This window comes from Vigna angularis, chromosome 8, assembly GCF_016808095.1.
Source record: "Vigna angularis cultivar LongXiaoDou No.4 chromosome 8, ASM1680809v1, whole genome shotgun sequence".
Classification (NCBI taxonomy): Eukaryota; Viridiplantae; Streptophyta; class Magnoliopsida; order Fabales; family Fabaceae; genus Vigna; species Vigna angularis.
Genome location: NC_068977.1, coordinates 8,065,583 through 8,086,220, shown reverse-complemented (window position 1 = coordinate 8,086,220; position 20,638 = coordinate 8,065,583). Strand labels below are relative to the sequence as shown.

Below are 20,638 nucleotides of genomic sequence, written 5' to 3'. Positions count from 1 at the left end.
TTTTCCCAACACTAAATTCCATAATTTTTTTATGAAATTAGGATCAAATTGCAAAATTTTTCACAAATCAATACCAAATTGAGACTAAAAATATTATATGACTAAATTGACATTTTTTGAAAAAAGCAAAGGCTAGATAAGTAATTATAGATATTCTTTAATATTTAATATGTTCAAAATACATTAGAAAATTTTAATGATGGTTAAAATATATTTATAACATCCCAAAAATATAGTCCAAACTATATGTCTAAGAGTCATCACATCATAATATTGTAGAACAGTTTCTAGAAATAAAGTTAACTTACAGTTATCCATAAAATAACTATAAATTTAAACTTTACAAAAGTCTATCCTAGATGCAAAACTATATACATGACCAAACGGTCTATACATACTATATTTATTTAACCGAACGGTCATATACTACACCATTGGGTCCTCGTCATCCAGTGCTTGCTCCAGCGAACACTCACCTCTCTCTGTTTACACCCACAAGGTGATCATTGTAAATAAAGAATACCGAACGGGAAACATGGACAAGATAGAAAAGAAGGGTAAGCTAGAGTAATTTAATTGATTACAATTATCATGCAAATTAAACAAATACATAAGCATATGTCAACCAAACACTTTAAGGCATACAATGAACGACCATACATTACAAGAAATGACTGAACACTTGACTTGATAATCCGGATTGTATAAATATGTAGCTTGAGGTCGTTCGTGCACTTGGGGGTATAGTAACTGGAAAATCATCAACTGCCACCCGGGGTTAATCCGTTATAACTCACCTAAGACCATATAGGCTAGGACCTCCTGACATTCTCACACAATGCATTACCCATCTCTACTTGAGAATTTGTAATCATCAGAATTTCAGGATGAACGTCGTGGATTTCACTGTCCATATTCATACTTTACCACCTTGATAACCAGTTCGAGATATCCCTCATTGGAATTCTCTTTCATACCAATTGGAACATAATACCTTAATAAATAACCACACCATCACTTGTACCCACTAAAAAAAAAGTTTTTGTAATTGGTACATGTTTTGTTAAACCGCCCATAAAAACCATATTTTGACTTTTAGCTGGAGAATATCCGACAAGAGCTTCCATTGAATGAATAATAGATCCAGATCCTAAAAACAACAATGCTTTTGAATAAGCATGAGTAATCAAATGAAATAAAGCGCCTCGATAAGATCCCATACCCAAAGCTAACATCATATAACCCAATTGAGACATTGTAGAATAGGCCAAATTTTTCTTAATATCTTTTTGAGCAATAGCTAAAGTAGCTCCTAATATTACTGTTATTATACCTATAAAAGCTATTGCGTTCATTATTTTGGGTAGCACTACGAAAAGAGGAAAAAGACGAGCCACAAGAAAAATTCCAGCGGCTACCATAGTAGCAGCATGTATAAGGGCAGAAATTGGAGTAGGCCCCTCCATAGCATCGGGTAGCCATACATGAAGAGGAAATTGGGCAGATTTTGCAACTGAGCCAGAAAATAGCAAGAGAGCAAACAGAGTAAGAAAAAAAAGATTCATTTCATTTTTAGAAATCAAATTATTTATAATTTGAAACAAATGCCGAAATTCCAAACTACCCGTTATCCAATAAAGACCTAAAATTCCCAATAATAAACCAAAATCCCCTACACTATTTGTTACACAGGAGACCGAACACTTGTGGTTTAGGCCATTAACAGGTAAGGCCCATTAGAGACCGAACGCAGTTAAGATCGAATACAAGTACGAGACCGAGCACTCTGGACTTAGACAAAATACTCAAGTAGGACTGATCACTAAAGTGACCGAACACCTATACAAACCGAGTACTAGTGTAAGACCGAAAACCTAGACTATACCAGATACTTTATCTAGGCCGAATACTAGGTTAAGACCAAAGGCTATGACTAGATCGAACACTATATTCAATTAAATACTAGCACAAGACCGATCGGTCATTAACTGAAAAGCTCTACAGAAATATAAATTAGTTAAGACCAAACAACAGAAGAAAGTCGAACGGTCAATGAATGACACTCGGTGATCTGCATAATTATGCAAAATAACTGCAGAATTATGATCAACAACTATCTTCACAAATTTACTACAACTTCCCAACTTCTAATCCTCCAAACATGATTCATATACCAATTTACGCCTATCCAAAGCTACCTAAAATTGTTTTAACATCATCCCAAAGAGTCTCATACCAGATTTCACTCTCAACCCCAAACTCTCATTTTCGCATACCCACTTCCTTAAGATCAAAACAAACCGAACACTTATGCGAAGAAACTCCAACCAGTTCATAGGTTCCAGCATTCAAAAATTCAACACAATTCAACCAAACATTCAAGTTACACATATGCAATCATCCAAGGAATAATTTCATACATAGAAAATTACAATTAAATTAACTAGCTTCCTTTACCTCTAACTGAACCGGACAGCTGCTACAACCTTCAGAGATTTGCTTACACCTCCAGAAATCCTAAGAACACCTATAACTCACCGATTGGTGAGAAGAGACCAACCAAAGGACCAAGAATAAAGTCAGAAATGGAAGAAGGAGAATGCGGAACACATGCAAACAAAGTTGTTCCTTGCATGCAGCAAAACCAGAAATTACTGAAAACCAGAGAACGAGACTTACCAGTTCTAAACGCTGAACCAAATAATGAAACAGGAAGCCCTTGACGCCAGGATCACTTAGGTGTCTCCTGATCGTCGAACAAATGAACCTTCAGTGAGAAAATCTAGAGAAAAGGGAGAGGAAGAGTAGAGAATAATGTTTTTAGAGAGATAGAAAGTATTTAGATAATGAACCAAGTGTTATAAATTTCTATTTATACTGTTTATTTATTTTAACACAAATGTTCGGTCTCATTACTTTAATACATCTATCTACTCTTAACCAACTATTTTCTTGGTTCTTACAAGATACACATTAAAAGAACCAACATAACAAATCAGTCCACTGTACAACACAATCCAAACAGAACATCAATAACCAACCATAAAATTGGCCAACCACATACAACTCGACAATAATCACAAGCATATTGAAAATCTTCACAAATCATCATCAATCACTCGACCAAGGTAAAAAACCTACAAACCGACCTTTAAAACACACAAAACAACATTACCAACAACACATGCAACCCAACAACATATGAAACAAAAATTAGCATGACAACAATCCAAAACACCCTAACCAACATGGCAACCGTCTATAAACATACAAAACCATGACAAGCATTAAAGGAACATGGCAACACATTTAAATAGCATAGTAATAGTCCAAAAACACACTTAACATGACAATCAATAAAATTAAAATGACAACATAAAATGCACTTGATAAATCCCTAAACATCAATTCTCGAATCTCTACTCCTATAATATATTACAACATTTTAAACCATTTATTTATTCTATAAAATCCTAATTCACTTGATTTTCTAATTAAATTATTTAAAACCCTCTAATTAAATTATAAAAATCATACATGTTAACATTTTACATCATGATAGAAAATATACATTAGAATGATATAAAAACTACAGTTAGGTATATATGAAAAAACTCACAATTAGCATAATTATTTTACAAAATATATATTTAATGTGTATATCACTAATAACAACATGCTAATATATATATATATATATATATATATATATATATTCCATGAAACCTTTAAGAATCCTAGTGCAACTCTAATTCATTCACCAATTTAAGTGATTTCATTAACATATTAAAATAAAATAATAAAAAATTACTACACACATTTAATTTACACTGCCTATGAAAATCATGATAAGACATATAATTGAAAAAGTGCACCATGTAATAATTATGATCCATGGCATGGGAGAAACAAAATGTAACCAATGAATAGGCACAAAATGGCAAAAACTAGCTTAGAGAAAATTAATGGTTGCATTGCAAATCCTACCTAATGAGTGGTATAATATTTTAATGAAAACAAAGATGTATGGTGATGACATAGTAAATCGAAGAGAGACAAAAAAAAAATGTACCACAACTAAGAATAATTATTTTTTCTGGGTTTTACACTTTTCAAACGTGTTCTTCCTCAAACCAAATAGTGTTAAATTCAAGATTGATTACTACTACTTATATAAAGTGAGTCAATAATATAAAAACTACACTATAAGCTTCTAGATAAAATATTCTTACTATATTTGCAAGAATATGCTTACACAATTGTGCACTCATACATTTGCACATGTAATTATTTCTTTTTTAAATATGACTGTTAGAATGTGATAAGGAAATAAATATAAACATTCTATTACATTCAAATTTAAAGTCTTTAACTTTGAGAAGGTAAAAGTCTTTAACTTTGAGAAGGTAGCATAATTTTTCTTTTTCTTTTTATTTAAATAAAAAAAGTACCATGGTAAGTACACTAGATGTGAAATATGTGTCCAACATTTTCACTTTCTAAAACCATGCTACTTATGATTCACCTGTCTAAAAAATGTAGGGTGATAATTATGACTTAATTTACCACATTTCATTCCTACCTTTATACAGTCTTTAAATATATTCATGTAAGACATTATATGCTTGAATCTAAATAAATTCTATACAAACCACTTAGGTATGCATGATATATACTCCAATAGTTAACACTTTTCATCTTTTTTTTTCTTTAACAATCATCGGAATATCTTTAACAGTACACCCCAAACGGACGAGCAAACAAGAGACATAGGAAATGAGACCGGACGACGAGAAAAGACAAATTATAGAGGTATTCAGTGACTCAACTCCATAACCGAAACAATTTACATCACACATTTACATTTTCTTTTGTTATCATAATTAGACAACCAATTCCAATCCCCAATATTTAGTTATATTCTTTATCATTAGTTAACTACTAGATGATATTTAGAGATAAAATAAAGTAAATAGCTTATTATTCTACTCAATAAAATAATTTTTGTATGATAAATGACCACTATCATTGTCGATAGTCTAATTTCTAGACCAACACGGGACAACTTTAGGAGAAAAAGGTCTCTTTTCATTGTTCAAAATTTGTTTACCACCAAGATCATAATGAAAGAAACCAAAATCATGTACCTATAAATGTGAATATATTTAGTTGGTTGAATCAACAGACACACAGAGAAAAAGATTGTGGGTTCGTTCTAGAACAAAAGTATTTATTCAAATAATTATACATACACAAGCATACAAGATGTGATAATGAGGAAAACATGTAAGATAAAACTTAAATGAATCTACCTATAAACGACCTAATGTTAAACAAGGTAAGTTTCTCATAAAGTTAATTTGAGTATAGAAATTACACCATACTCAAGTACATTGCTAATGATGCAAACACTTCAAAATAAAATAACCAATATACTAATGATGCAAACACAACCAAGGCAATATGAATTGAACCTAAGAACAACTAATATGCTAATGATGCAAACACAATTACGGCAATGTGAATTGAACCTAAAAACATCTAATTAACACAGTTTAACAAAACAAAAAATCTCAAATTAAGGTATGAAATTGAATCAGAACTGGATATTTATAAGTTTAATAAGCAAAAGCAGAAGGTAAACCTAAAAGATGAATGCAAAGCTGCCAACAAATCTAATTGATGCTTAAGCAAGTAAAGTGAATGCAAGAACAAAATTTGTATGCAAAATTAAAATTCATTATCTAAAGCTTCAATCAATGGAACTAAACTAATGCATATCAGAAAATGATATACCAATTAAAGGATGACTTACAACATGTAGTGAAAGAAAGATGTAAAGATCAAAATCATAATATCAAAGAGAAGATAAAAAAGAACCGAAAACATGGGGTCCTTGGATTCAACTTCAACTCTACTTAAAAAGACATCCTGTTTTTAGGGTCCTTGGATTCTAAAATAGAAGCATAATTATGCAAAGTTCACAAGTTCAATTCTTCCAATCAGATTAAAAAAATCAATTTTGAAATAACAATCCAAAATTGAAGAAATTAACACAAACAAAGTAAATGGTTAAAAAGCTAAAATAGTAAATAAAAAACAATTAAATCATGTACTCTTATTGTAAAGTGCAGAGCAAGAATTAAAAAGAAAATAGCAAAACCGAATTTTAATGGAGTAGAAACATTAGAATCAACAAAGAATAGTAAAAGGGTGCATATTGGGGAAATTAGGGAAAAAAGAGGAAGCGAAAATGAATTGTAATGATTAAAATTGAAAACCCAAATTGTGAGAGGGTAGATAAAGATATTACCTTACAGTCCAAGGGCCTTCGTTGGTGGTAGAGCCTTTGTCGACGGTAGGGCCTTTGACGACAATAGGACCTTCAACAGAAACTCTCGATCATTGTGAGGGTGGTGATTCAAAAAGAAATGGGATGAGTAGGACATGATTCACACAAAGATAAAATTAAAGATATAGTTCAAACATAATTACAAATATAAAAGTTCACTTTATTTAAATTGAACTATGGTACAATTCGATTTTTGGTAAAATTAGTTTAGTTTTTTTAGTATAATATATTATAGATAATCCATAGTTTAGTGTAGTAAGTTAATTATGTCCAATCCTTTGATATTATTATTTTTGATAAGATATCACTTTTTTATTATTATTTATTTGAGATAGATATTATTTCAGTGATATTATTTAATATTATATGTTAATCCAATAAATGTATTTTTTTTATGTTTTAATTCTTAAAAATACACATCAAACAGTTTTGAAGTTTTGGATCACACAATCCGAAGGTTAAAATTGAATTTCACATTACATAATCTTGAATACAATTTCTAACGTCAAATCATTGATTTGAATTATATAATTTAGAATAATATTTTGAAATTGTAGATATAATCTAGAATAAACCACTTTTTTTCTTTCAAATTGTACAGTTCAGACGACTTCTACATTACACAACTCTTAAAAAGATTTTGCCGTGCACAACGTGAAAGAACTTCGAATCAAAAATCCAAAACCAAAATCCAAAACCCAAAACGCTAATACCGAATCACTACCAACTTTCAAGCTTCAAAGTATAATAATCTTCAATTCTTTTGATTAATGTGTCAAAATCTTGCTGTCAGCACCTCATCGGTGAAGAAGACAAAAGCCAAATGAACAAAAGTGTTGCTAAGAAAAACTTTCACTTCCATTTAAAAGAAGGGTAAAAATGGAAGTTTAAAAATTAGTAGGGATGTAGAAAGAAATTATAAGGGTGAAAAAAACAATTGCAATGCAATATGAATCTTCGCGTCCCAAAGACCCAGGTACGAGATTGAATATGTAATAGGCTAATACTTGATATACCGAAAATAAATAATCTTCAAACAGATATATCAACATTGAAGAAGCACTCTCTTCATCTTCCACTTGATACAATTGCTGTCTGCGTTTTACATGACATATAATATGAGATTAGGTAATAAATGTTTTCTTGTTAATGTTCTTTTTCATGTTTATGCTACTCTATTCATGTTTCTGTGCAATTATGTATCTCCCCGTTCTCCTATGTTTTCAATTCTTGTTAATGTTCTTTTTCATGTTAACGCTGTTTATGTGGCACTGGCAGGTACTATGAGTGTGTAGTTTGATTGTGAAAGAGGTATGGCTTGTTTTTCTATACCCTGTAATACTGGGTCATTTGTTATTGTTACCCCTTCTATGCCCCAAAAAACATATCTTGGGGTGTGTGGAGGTTTGGGTACTAGGTCATTTGTTTTGTCTTCTTTAGGGTTTAACCAATGCTACAAGTTTCCATATGAGTTTGTTTGGGACAAGAAGCTAGGGTATTGTGGTGGTAGAAGTAGAGTTCCCTCATTAAGGGTTCCTTATTGTTGCAAGACTCCACACGGTGTTTCAAGAAGCAATAAAATTCAGCCATTTGTGAGTAGAAGCAAGGGTGAGAAGAAAACTCACTATGGTAAGGGTGAAGGTAATAGGTTGAAGAAGAGGTTTTCATTGAGATTGCGGCCAAGGTTACGGTTATTGGCTATGAGAATTAAAAGGGCTTCTATTAAGTCCATTTTGAATGAATTAGAGGTACTTATTCGTAAGAACATTAGAGCAGTAGCATTTTCTGCCTCAGTTTCTGTTGTGTTCAGCCTTTGTTTCCTGTTTCTAAAATTGACTGCACTCCCCCCTCCGAAATCTGTTCCATATTCCGACTTGATCACCAGCCTTCAGAATGGATATGTTGAAAAGGTTTTAGTTGAAGAGGGGTCACGACGTATATATTACAACATGAAGTCCCAAAATGTTGAAAATGATCATGTTTCCGGTGAAGAATCTCAAGTTGTAGATGTTTCCATTGATGTGGATGTTGATAAGATAGGGAGTGAGGGTGCTTCTAGGGCTGGCCAAACTCCAGTAGTGAATGTACAAAAGAAATTCTCTAAGACAAGAGCTTCAATTCCTGAATGGCAGTATTCCACTAGAAAAATAGATCATGATGAAAAATTCCTTGTTAGTTTGATGAGAGAAAAAGGGGTTACATATAGCTCTTCCCCTCAATCTGTGTTGATGTCAATGAGGAGTACTTTGATCACTGTGATAACACTGTGGATACCTTTAATTCCACTGATGTGGCTTCTGTATCGGCAACTTTCTGCTGCTAATAGTCCTGCAAGGAAGCAGAGGCCTAATAGTCAGACAGTTGGGTTTGATGATGTGGAAGGTGTTGATTCTGCAAAAGTAGAGCTCATGGAGGTAATTATCTCATACTGGAATGTTTATAAATAATTATGTAACAAAAGTGATTTTTCTGTTTTGCTACTTTTGGTTAACAAGTGACTCTTACGCTCTGATAATTTCTTTGCACCAATAGAGAAATATCCTATTTTGTTCACTAATAAGTATGAGTTGGCTGTGCAGTTACCAATCCTTGTGTACTTGTTTTTAGACAGATTCAGAATGCTGGGTGTACTGTGCTAATTTGTTATTTGTGCAAGTAGTATCAGAATCTGAACTATTACTCTATTTTTCCCTTTTAATTCGTGTGACCTGGAATATTATCATCTTCAGTTTATAAAATAGCAAGAAGAAATACGGCAACATGTTGTTGGAGAGGTTCAGTAAGGCTAACTGGCAGGGTCGTATAATAGACTGAATAATAGTGTTGTTATGTAGTTAGTAGTATTTTGCTAGAGATGATCAACATCTTTTGTTTTTTAATTACATTCTTTATTTCTATTTATTTATCTCTTGGAAGTTAGAATTAGTGATCAATGGTTCAGTTTTTAGCGTAATACATGAGAAGAGGTGTAAAAGCTTTAATATTTATAGATAATACTCCAGCTTTCGTATAAACAAATTCTGAATTTATCTCAAAATTATTATGTTGAAATCCATTTGAACCTTTTCAGATAAAGAAAACTTTGATCAGGCAATTGTTTTGTGTCAAAAGCAAAACAATTTTTCCTAAAGTTCTGTAATGGTCTTATTTTAGATCTTTTCAATCATTAATGACTTATAGTTCTGTGCATTGATATTCTCTGCTTTACTATTTAAATATTATAGGATTGGCTCATACTCCTCGCTGTTGCTGTATGGGCATACTAATTCAGGGTTGGACAATTAAGACATTGAAACAACGTTTCCCTGCCAATTAGATATGCTTAACTTAAAGGTTAAAGTTATGCCTCTTATAAGTTTAGCCTGTGGCAATTGGGTGCATTATCTTGAAAGTAGTCACGATTGCATCAAAATATTTTAGATTGAAAACTAACATTTGTATGAACTATGAGCTGAATATGACAGATATTAGACAGTTGGCCCTTTGGTTAGTTCATTTAAAAGAGTTAATTAGATAAATGAGGGAAATTGGATTAGAGGGATTCGTTCTGTAAAAGGAGAATCCTTACTGAAAGGGAAATGGAATAATTGGATAAGATACCCCTCTCTTAGTCTAAAAAATTTAATGAAATTGTTCATTTTTTTTTTCATTCGTTACCATCTATTTTCCATATCTTTTCTACATCTTCAATGATTAATATCCAATTTGAGATATGTAACCATTTTGTTAAAAAGATTTCTGAGAGATAGGACAAAACACATGAATAGTTTATGATGAAGCATGACAGAATATTACATCATATTCTGTGGATTGGTTGGTCCCTTCTAATCATTTAATATGGAGTATTAAATTGTAACAATTGGAAAATGAAGTCTAATCAATTTTAGTAGAACTTTTCTTGTCAGTAAGCAAGCAACTTGATTGTGTTATTGTTATTGATACAGTCCCTTTTTGTAGATAGTTTCATGTCTTCAAGGGGATATAAATTACCGCAAGCTAGGGGCAAAGTTACCTAGAGGTGTGCTGCTGGTGGGTCCTCCTGGAACTGGGAAGACACTACTTGCACGAGCAGTGGCAGGGGAAGCAGGTGTACCCTTTTTCACTGTATCCGCTAGTGAGTTTGTGGAGTTGTTTGTTGGAAGAGGGGCGGCTAGAATCAGAGACCTTTTCAACGCGGCGAGAAAATTTGCACCATCAATCATATTCATCGATGAACTTGATGCAGTAGGAGGCAAGCGTGGAAGAAGTTTCAATGATGAGCGTGACCAGACACTAAACCAGGCAAGTTTTTACATATTATGCTGTATTTCTTTATCAGATACAATTTATCAATAATTGGTTTTATGTTTATGGCTCACTAGTCACTGCTGACTATAATATAGTAATGTGGGGTGGGAGGGTAATGTGCAAAAGTTCAGTTTCTTCAATTACTTCACAGTATTAGTAATAGTATATACTTTCTACGTGAAAGAAAAACACTTTATATGCTAATTTGAATTTTAAATATGAAACTGAGAAACAAATCATACTGTTTAATAGGTGTTTTATGCTCTTAGCTGAGTTTTTAAAGTATTTTCTGTGTGTAGTTGCTGACTGAAATGGATGGATTTGAATCTGAGATGAGAGTGGTAGTGATTGCAGCAACTAACCGGCCAGAAGCCTTGGATCCGGCTTTATGTCGGCCTGGTCGTTTCTCAAGAAAAGTATATGTAGGTGAACCTGATGAAGAAGGAAGGAGAAAAATATTGGCTGTGCATCTGAGAGGAGTTCCTTTGGAGGAGGACACTAACATCATTTGCCATTTAATTGCTTCTCTTACTACTGGTTTTGTAGGTGCTGATTTGGCAAATATTGTCAATGAATCCGCTTTGCTTGCTGCTCGTAGAGGTAAAACCAACTTACAATTTTTATATTTAATGTTTGATGAGTTTAAGAGTGACCATATACTTGGATTCTGCAGGTACTGAAACTGTGGCAAGGGAAGACATAATGGAAGCTATTGAAAGAGCAAAATTCGGAATCAATGATAAGCAATTCAGGTCTAGTAAAATAAGCAAGGAGCTAACCAAGCTATTCCCTTGGATGCCATCACTGATGGGAAAAAATGAAAGAAGACAGGATGACCTGAAAGGACCATTAGGTTATCAATCACTCAGTTCATGATTTTTCCTGTTCAATTTTCTTATGTTTTCCTCTATTTTTTCATTTCATTGTTACCCTTTACATAATGCCTGAGAATATACACTGTCAGCAGAAAGGGAAGATGTAATATAGCCGGCAAAAGGCCAAGTTTATGGTCACTGATTACTTGATTCTGCCTGCAATTTGAGGTTGCAAAATTCGACCCTAAATTTGAACTTCAATTCAGCAACACATGTGCGTAACTTAGAAATCCTTTATGAAAATATATCAGATGTTATAACAGGTAATAGGATACACGCACACTAGACGACCGTTCGTTCGGTGGTCGACGAGCGTTCGGTGGTCGACGAGCGTTCGTTCGCTGGTGGACGAGCGTTCGTTCGTCATCTCAGCATCCCACTCATCAATTTTTTTAACGCCGTCCAGTCAATTTAACGGAAAAGACTCAATTGATATCAATTTTCAAAATTAAGGACCATTTTGATACACTTTAGAAAACGAGGACCTATCTCAGACATTCCTACACAAATAGGGATGTCGAAAAGAATTAAACCTAAAAAATAATGTGTTTGAAAATCGTAAAAAATAAATGAAACTATATTAAAACCAGAATCAAACTTCAAGAAAATAAATAAAATCGATATGATTTGTGAACATCAATCACTATTACGATTTGACCTTAATCATTCCTATGGACGATTTATGGAGATAACAAACTCATTTTCATATTGTTTTTCTTTTCAACCACTCTGTTTGTGGGTTGCAATTTCTCCACCAACATCAAATGGACAACTACTACACCACTCTCTAAAAACCTTTATAACTATGTGAGATTGTTTTTGTATTGTCTTAGTGTTCTCCATTTCTTGTGTAATTTAAAAAATTAAAAGAAAAAACTTAAATGCAGTTATGTTTACTAAACCGCTGAAAACAAATTTTAAAAAGAAAAATTAAAACTTAGGGACGGTTATTTTTAGAACTGTTGGTAATTAAGACAGTTTTGAAAACCTCGAGAAAAACCCCCTGCCATAATACAATATTTTTGTAGTGATTTTGTCATCATGTATAAAGGCATCAATTGTACCACAAACTACAAATTTAATGAAAATTAAAAATCAAATAACTTGTCACACATAAGTTAAGGAACAAAATTTCAAGTTCAAAATAAAACCAAGGTTTAAAGTTCAGGAACCAAGTGTCGTAAATCAACCTAAAATTACAAACTAAGTTTTATAAATCATTTATAATAATTCAAATAATCATGAAAGGATTATTGTTGTTGTAGATTTTTCTCTTCCTACTTATTCTTTTAATATTGGTTTTGTTATTGGTTATAACAGTATAAAGTTGTATTAAATGGATGTTAAGAGTGTATTCCTCAATAATGTTATAAAAGAGGAAATCTATATAGAATAAACCATTGGATTTGAAAATATTTCATTTTCTTAACACATTTTAAAGCTTAATTAACAAGGCCTTATATGGTGTAATACAAACTCATTGGACTTGGTATAATTAAGTTCATTTTTAATCGAAAATAGTTTCTTAAGAGGAAAAGTAGATAATGTGAAGATACCTATAAATATACATCCAATTACTTTACTAAGATGCGATGATAATTCAAGAAAAGTGGAAAACACCGTCTATCACTAAATGATTGATTCATTCTTGTATTTATTAGAGTTTAGGCTGAATATGTTATTTGCTTTTGTGCATGTTTTCTATCTAACCTATGATTCATTTAACTATTGTTAAACAAATTTTGTGTTATCTCTTTGAAACTACTAACCTTAATTCATGCTTCATAGAGAAAATTTTAGGTTGCTTGAATATTATGATTCAAGCAACATGGGAGATAAGGTTGAAAAGAAAAAAGAAATCACGTGGCTCTAATGATGACCATATCAAGATATTCATTGAGAATTATTTCAAAATAAAAGACTTATATGATAGGAGACTTGCTTCGATGTAGGCTCTACTTTTGTCTAGTAGCAATGATTTCTTAACTACAAATGGGACGTTAATACTCAGATGATAAAATGTTGTTACATAATGCAAGGGTAGTAAGGAATAAAGACATAATTGTTTCTACATCAGATCGTCGCTTTCTAATATGATATTGAAAATCAAGTCTTTTATTGATGAAGAGTTTAGAGAAGATTCTTCAATAAGACAAGTCAAAGAATTCAGAAGCATAAATAAAATAGAAGAAATGCTTCTTTAAGTAAAAAAGAACTTTAAAGAGACGTAAGATAATTGTTAGAAAATAATATGAGGCTTAACTAAGAAGGGATTAAATTGGTTTTAAAAATATTTTGAAAGGATTTATCTTTTCTTCAAGTTCTTTGTAAATTGTTTCAATTTGAACAAATGAATGCAATTGATTTTGGAAATCAAGATTCATAAGAGATTGGTAAACAATAAGATTCATAAGGTTCTGTGTTCTCGCTGCAGGGAAAGCATCAATTCCATTCAAAATCACGACCTTGGGGTTTTGCTCGAATTGAGTTTTGAAATTGGGTGCTGTTTTGAAGTCCTTGTGCTCTTGATTTTTGATTCGGGAATTATCTTTGGGCGTTCTGTTCTTGTTCTCTCGAATTTGGTTTTAGTGTTTTGATAATCTAGTGTTCTTGACGTTCGTTTGGTGGATTGATGATTGAGATTTTGGGATGGTGGCTAGTAGGATCTGTTTTGGGTTTCTGGAATTTTCTGTTGTTAGCAATTACGAAAATTTAGTGAAGGTTGGGAAGTGTAACATGCGGATGGGTTGTGACAGGGCTCACGATGGCTACCCAAGAACGTTGGACTGTGGTCGTTGTTGTTTAGACCTAATTGGGCCGGTAGGCCCAAAGTTGTTTCTTTTGGTTGGACAAATTTGCAAAAGTCGAGATCCAAAAGTATTAATAAAAATAAGATAAAGAGAATTTAAAATAAATCTTATTTCTTTAATATTAGAATAATGGGAAATAGAATTAATTAATTATTCACATTAGTTAATGAAAATAATTGTAAAGGGAAAGAGAAACAAATACATTAATTTATAATAATTATGAGGTTAAACTCTTTTAGTTGTCTCTATTTATGTGAGTATTTCCTAGTTTGATCTCCGTTTTTTTAGAATCTCTAATTGAGTCCTAAAAAGTGGTTAATTTGAATCAATTGAACTACTGCCATTAAATTGTTTATGATGAGATGGAACAAGATGAAACATTGTCGTGACCAATTTTTTAAAACCATTGACACATCACTCTGCCACGTTAACAACACAAACCCCAAATTGTAACAACATAAACAAAAAAGGAAAATCAAACCCCAAATCCCCAAATTGCAAAAATCGAACATAATCACATAAATCCCTAACAAGCGACAACCACTAGGGTCTTCTTTTACGCACAACAAACTAATCTGCATCAATAAACTAGAATTCTTAAAAAGACTCAAAACCCAGTTCGAAAACCCTAACCCCAAATTGCAAAAATTGAACGCAATCACAGAAATTCCTAACAAGCGACAACCACCAGGGTCTTCTTTTTCGCACAACAAACCAATATGAATCAATGAACTAGAATCCAGAAAAGACTCAAAACCCAGTTCAAAAACCCTGAAACGTGAATCAAAACGCAGAGAAAACCCAAAACGCGAGCAGCTGAACCCTGCGAATCCAGCACTGGTCATGTCGGATCACACCACCGTGAAGACGTCATCAACCTAGAAACTCACTCCGTGGGAACGTCTGGCACGAACACTCACGTCGTGGAGGCCTTGTTGTCGTGATATCGTTGTGCCGTGAAGACGAAGGTCGAGCCTGGGCTGCTGAGACTCGTCTCTCCTCCCTAAAAAAACCCAACCCAGACTAGAGCAAAGGTAGAAGAAAGGCGTTTTCCCCTTCCTGCGAAGCCACAATGGTACCAAGAAAAAGACGAGAAGAAGAATGGTTATCTGTAAAGCGAACCACAGAAACAAAGAGCACGAAAAACTCCCTCCCTAGCCACAAAACGTATACTCCAAGAAGAAACAGAACAGAGAAAAGGAAGAGAGCCTCCCTCTTTGTGACGTGACTTTAAACAGGGTGAAGGAAGAGGAGGAGACTATGTCCGAAGAAGAACCTAAAGCTGGGTTTTGTTCGAGAAACAAGAACAAACGATAATTGGGGAAAAACAAGTATAATTGGAAAGAAATAAACTAAAATGGGGTTTGTCCTGTTAGGGAAGATGACGCTGACATGGCAAAGTGATGTGTCAATGGTTTTAAAAAACTAACTACATCAACGTTCCAACTATTAAAAAACTTAACCCCGTTAAGCCAATTTAACGATAGGGGTCCAATTGATTCAAATTAGTACTTTTTAAGACTCAATTGGAGATTCTAAAAAAACGGAGATCGAACTGAAAAATACCTGCTTAAATAAGGATAACTAAAGGGATTTTAACCTAATTATTATTATTATAATTATAAGAGGACAATTATTAGTATTTGCTTAGTAATTAATTAGAAATCAAATCAATTTACTGGAAAGAGAAATTAATTTGGTGTAAAAAGGAAAGTAATTGATTTTTAAATTTATTAGAAATCAAATTAATTAAGATTAGATATTTGGAATTAGGAAATTAATTTATTTCCAAAAAGAGAAGTAATGAGATTTTAATGATTAATTAAAATAATAAATGGTTTATTATTTTGGATTCATATGGAATGTTATTTATTTATTTGTTTTATTTAATTATTGTCTGAGTGGAACCCATTGAGCACATTGTATTTTTGAATGAGACTTTGGATAATGTTGAATGAATAATGTTAGCCAGAGAATGAGAATGGTTGTTGTACTTAGGTATATGATGAACTTTAATGACGTTGGAACAAGTGAGTGTTGAGATATACCTGAGTGTGTAGTTTATGAGCATAAGAGTGGAAGATAGGTCAACTTGTTGTACCTAGTAAAGCCTGAGACTATCGACCGGTTGAGATAGTGATTCCCTTTGGTCTTGTGTGCGAAAAGGGGGTGCTCGGGTATTGAGCCTTCTTTGTATGGGGTGATGGTGTTTGCCTTGTCCTTGTGTGACAAGAAACATGTTCCTTAGCCAGGTAGGTAGGACTACTCGAGCAGACCTGTAGGAGAGGGTACAAGGGACTTCTGGGGAGGCTATAGGTTTGAGGTAGGGTACAAGAGTGTGACTAATTCTTTTCACTATGGAGTTATGGTATTGTGGATGCTCATGGTGTTATTCATGATGATGTTAGTTCTGATGGAGGTACATGTGATGATGATTCATAGTGACTATATGTTGGGAGACGATGTTGATAAGGATGACGTTGATGGTATAGTCATGATATAGTTAATGAGGATGTTGATGATGATCATGGTGTATAGATGATTCTGTTAATAGGATAGCATTGTAGATGATTGATTTGTTATTGAGTTGCGTTTGCTTCCCATGTACATATTTTATTGTTATTGGTTGTGCTATGGTAGGTTACCCATATTTGTTTGTATTTGTGATTGTGTGTGTCTTGCGATGATCGTATTGTTGGGATTTTATGACTCAAACAACTTCTTGTTGAAGGAGTCAAAGTAGTTAAATAAAAATATATTTCTATGTTATTTTTAGGAAGATTTTATGCATTATCTAAGTAATTAATTTAAGAGATATTTTTCCAAAATTGGTTACAAATTATGTAGTATAAATATTTACTCCTTATACTCAATAAAATTATCAGTTTTCCTTTTAAAAGAAAAAAAAAACCTTCTGCCATATGGGAGGTAGAAGAACCATAAGGGAGGATGTTGGGTAGAAACAAAGTCCCACATCTGATAAAATATGAAATACACATGAGTTTATATACACATAAGATACATCCCTTAGTAAGAGGCCTTTTGGAGCGGTACCAAAAACAAATCTGTGAGGGCTTAGCCCAAAGCAGACGTATGTAATCGGGTTTATTTTATTTCGTTTTTATTTTACCAAATTTCGGTATTATATACGTGGATTTCACTGGACGTAGTTTACTTAGAGTGAACCAGTATAAAAACAAGTATTCATTTTGTTATCTTCTTTCTGATTTTGTAAACGCTTTCTAAATATTCTCAAGTGTTTGATACTGTCTATAGACCATCTAACCCCTATAAACAATGCCTAACACTATAAGTTGGGATACACACGCAATGATCATATTAATAGTGTGAGCAAATAAAGATGTTTTAGTGGATCTAGTGCATAAAGGAAGTGATGCTGAAAGATAAAGTAGTCATGTTTTTTTTCCTATATATATATATATATATTTGTTTCTCAAAAACTTTATTATGCATTTGACTCAGGATAATACTTCCTCTTAGTTGGATAGAACCTTGTATGTATATATAATTTTGACATTATAGTTATATTTAAATAATCGGAACAACATTTATATATATATATATATATATATATATATATATATTATATTTTAGTTTATCTATTATTTTAATAGTATTTGTATACAATAAGATGTTACAAGCAAGCTACAATGCTTTATAAACACCATTGTAAAAGATAGTATGAAGAAGAAGACATAAAATATTATGGCAACTATGTTTTTGTTGGATCTATTCCCCAGGCAAATAGAGGTATTTATAGGTAAAAAAGTGATTGAAGATTCCATTGTAATTAATTTATAAGAAAAACAATAATTTGTAATTAGTAAAATAAATGTGAAAACCTTTTGTAATTTTACAATTTTGAAAATTTAAAATTTTATAATTTTAATTTTGTAATTTTATAAATTTATAAATTTATAACTTTATTATTTTATAATTTTGTAATTTTGTAATTTTATATTTTTGTAATTTTGTAATTTTGTGATTTTATAATTGTATAGTTTTATAGTTTTGTAATTTTATGATTTTATAATTTTATAATTTTACAGTTTTATAATTTTATAGTTTTATAATTTTATGAATTTAAATTTTTATAATTTTATGATGATATAATTTTATTATTTTATGATTTTGTAATTGTATTATTTAATAAATTATACCTTCGTAATTTAATGATTGTATAATCTTATAATTGTATTATTTTATAAAGTTACAAAATCATGAAATTATAATTATATAATTATAAAATTATAAATTATTAAGTTATAAAATTTCAAAATTCTAAATTCTAAAATTATAAAATTTTGAAAATAGAATCCTAAATTATAAAATTACTAATTATAATATTTTAAAATAGTAAAATAACTTATGAAAAAAAAGCTCAACTATGCGACATAACAAAATAATAAACACATAAATCACTTAACAAACATATCATCCCGTTTATTGAATACAATACAATAGACTACAAATATTTATTAGAGGTTACCAAATTTATTAGATATTTAAAATATAATTAAACACTATTATTATAATACGGACAATTATAAATCTTGTGGGTTTTTATTATATTTAAGCTGTTCATTAGGTAATTATTTTTTTACTCCTAAAAATATAATATATTATTTTTATTATTGTAATAAATAATTTAGAAATTAGAAAAACAACTGTAAATATAAGAACTTGAAAGGTTGAAAATATCTAAAATTATGAATAGTGTATCCATTAAGTATGATCTAAGTGTGCAATTCTAATGGTCCTGTAACTTCCTTTAGATAGTCCCCAAACACCTTCCTCCCCTCACCACATAGAGTTACTCCCTCCACCACCACACATTACTTATTTTATCTCCTCATTCCTCTTTTATCCTTTAATAATATTTAAACGGATGTAAATATGTGTTTCTTAAACAGATGTCAATATTCATGGACGACATCCATTAAAGGACAAACGAATGTCGTTCATGAACGTTGACATCCGAATCAAGATTCTACGAATGTTCACATCCGTCCACCCACATGTAATGTTATCTTTTAATTCATGAATAGAGAATAAGGGTCACATCCGTGTGTCACTTTTTCAATTCGCGGCTTACCTTATCATTAGTGTACTACACACCACGCCATTGCTTCAGTTGCTCGAAACTGTCACCAAACCAAAACTCTGTGGTTTCAGTTCTGGAAAAGCAGGCAAGAAGAAGAAGCAGCCGAAGGATGACCCGAGCACGGTCGAAAACGGGCTCCGGTTCAGTTTCATGGAGGAGCTCATGGACCGGGCCCGGAACCGCGACTCAAAACAACATGTCGGAAGTCATATACGACATGATTGTCGCGAGCTTCAGCCCTGACCCTCGGTCTTTTCATGGATTAGTAGTGTCGCACGCCCTCAACGGCTACGAAGAAGCCGTGGTATGATAATTTCTCTATGTTGACGCCGGAAGCCGTTTGAATTCAACTGATTATTGTTTTACGTAGATGGAATCATTGAGAAGAAAGTTGGCTGCAGGGCTTCGACGGGTTCACGAGACATTCATGGCATTGGTAAGGTTATTTGGGTCTAAAGGTCATGCCATTGGAGGTCTCGAAATACTTGGAGATATGCGAGACCTAAATTACGATATTCACTAAGCTTGGATTATTCTTATTGATATATTCATTTTGACTAATTGAATAAACTTCTCTGCTCGTAAAACGTATAGGAGAAAGATGTGTGAGGTTAAAATGAATTGTGCTTTATTAGTAAATTAAAATTAACTTATGCACTTGAACTTTTGTAGAGGCTAGTATTTATAAAAGCTAAGTGTCGAAGTTTATTTTAGCTTGAGGGCCTATATGGACGAGTTTCTTCATAAAATCTTTTAAAAGAGACATTTAAGAAGAGGAGCATGCCTATGCAGCGTCCGTCGAGGCCGGTCGAGGCGGTGAACGTTCATGTGGTTGTCGAGAACTTGGGCAGATATGTGCAGATGTAGGGGTGTAAGAAGATTTAGAATTTTAAAAATGATAAATAAAATAAAATTAATATAGGATATTTTTGGAATTAAAAAAAATAGTAGGGAGGTGTAGGAGCACTTGGGGTGGTGGAGGGAGCAACTCTCCTCACCACAATAACAAGTGAATAATTGGGCCGACCAGATCACCGACTACAATTGATTCGAGTTTGGGGCCTTAGTAAAAAATATAAATTGTCTGATCTACGTACCCATCATATGATCAGTCGGTCAACCTTCATCAAAATGGTTTTTAGAACCTTAGAGACAACGCTGACCGATCGGTCCTATTCCCATTGATGAC

At 32.4% G+C, this 20,638-nt stretch overlaps 1 protein-coding gene and 1 long non-coding RNA gene across 3 annotated transcripts; one reads left to right on the top strand and one right to left on the bottom strand.

Annotated features, from left to right (window-relative positions):
- Nucleotides 1–200: 200 nt before the first annotated feature.
- LOC108345262 (uncharacterized) lies at nt 201–6,471 on the bottom strand. Of its 2 annotated transcripts, none has more exons than XR_001833647.2 (4): nt 6,314–6,471; nt 2,680–2,782; nt 2,458–2,527; nt 201–482 (listed from the first exon to the last, which is right to left on the bottom strand). It is a non-coding gene; the product is annotated as an uncharacterized LOC108345262 (long non-coding RNA). The 2 variants fall into 2 exon arrangements; XR_008245071.1 differs by having other exon boundaries at nt 2,680–2,746.
- Nucleotides 6,472–7,323: 852 nt separating this feature from the next.
- On the top strand, nt 7,324–11,700 carry LOC108343757 (probable inactive ATP-dependent zinc metalloprotease FTSHI 3, chloroplastic). The gene is made up of 5 exons (XM_017582124.2): nt 7,324–7,480; nt 7,631–8,766; nt 10,310–10,633; nt 10,939–11,239; nt 11,313–11,700. The coding sequence occupies exons 2-5, from the start codon at nt 7,666–7,668 to the stop codon at nt 11,513–11,515; spliced, it is 1,929 nt and encodes a 642-aa protein (XP_017437613.1). The 5' UTR covers nt 7,324–7,480; nt 7,631–7,665; the 3' UTR covers nt 11,516–11,700.
- The last annotated feature ends 8,938 nt before the right edge of the window (nt 11,701–20,638 follow it).

What these genes read in the sequence shown, in the direction of transcription:
- LOC108343757 (XM_017582124.2), top strand. Translation starts at nt 7,666, where the DNA reads ATGGCTTGTTTTTCTATACCCTGTAATACTGGGTCATTTGTTATTGTT. An exon ending in CAAAAGTAGAGCTCATGGAG is followed by an intron (nt 8,767 to 10,309) that starts GTAATTATCTCA and finishes CCCTTTTTGTAG; the next exon opens with ATAGTTTCATGTCTTCAAGG. An exon ending in TTTGCTTGCTGCTCGTAGAG is followed by an intron (nt 11,240 to 11,312) that starts GTAAAACCAACT and finishes TGGATTCTGCAG; the next exon opens with GTACTGAAACTGTGGCAAGG.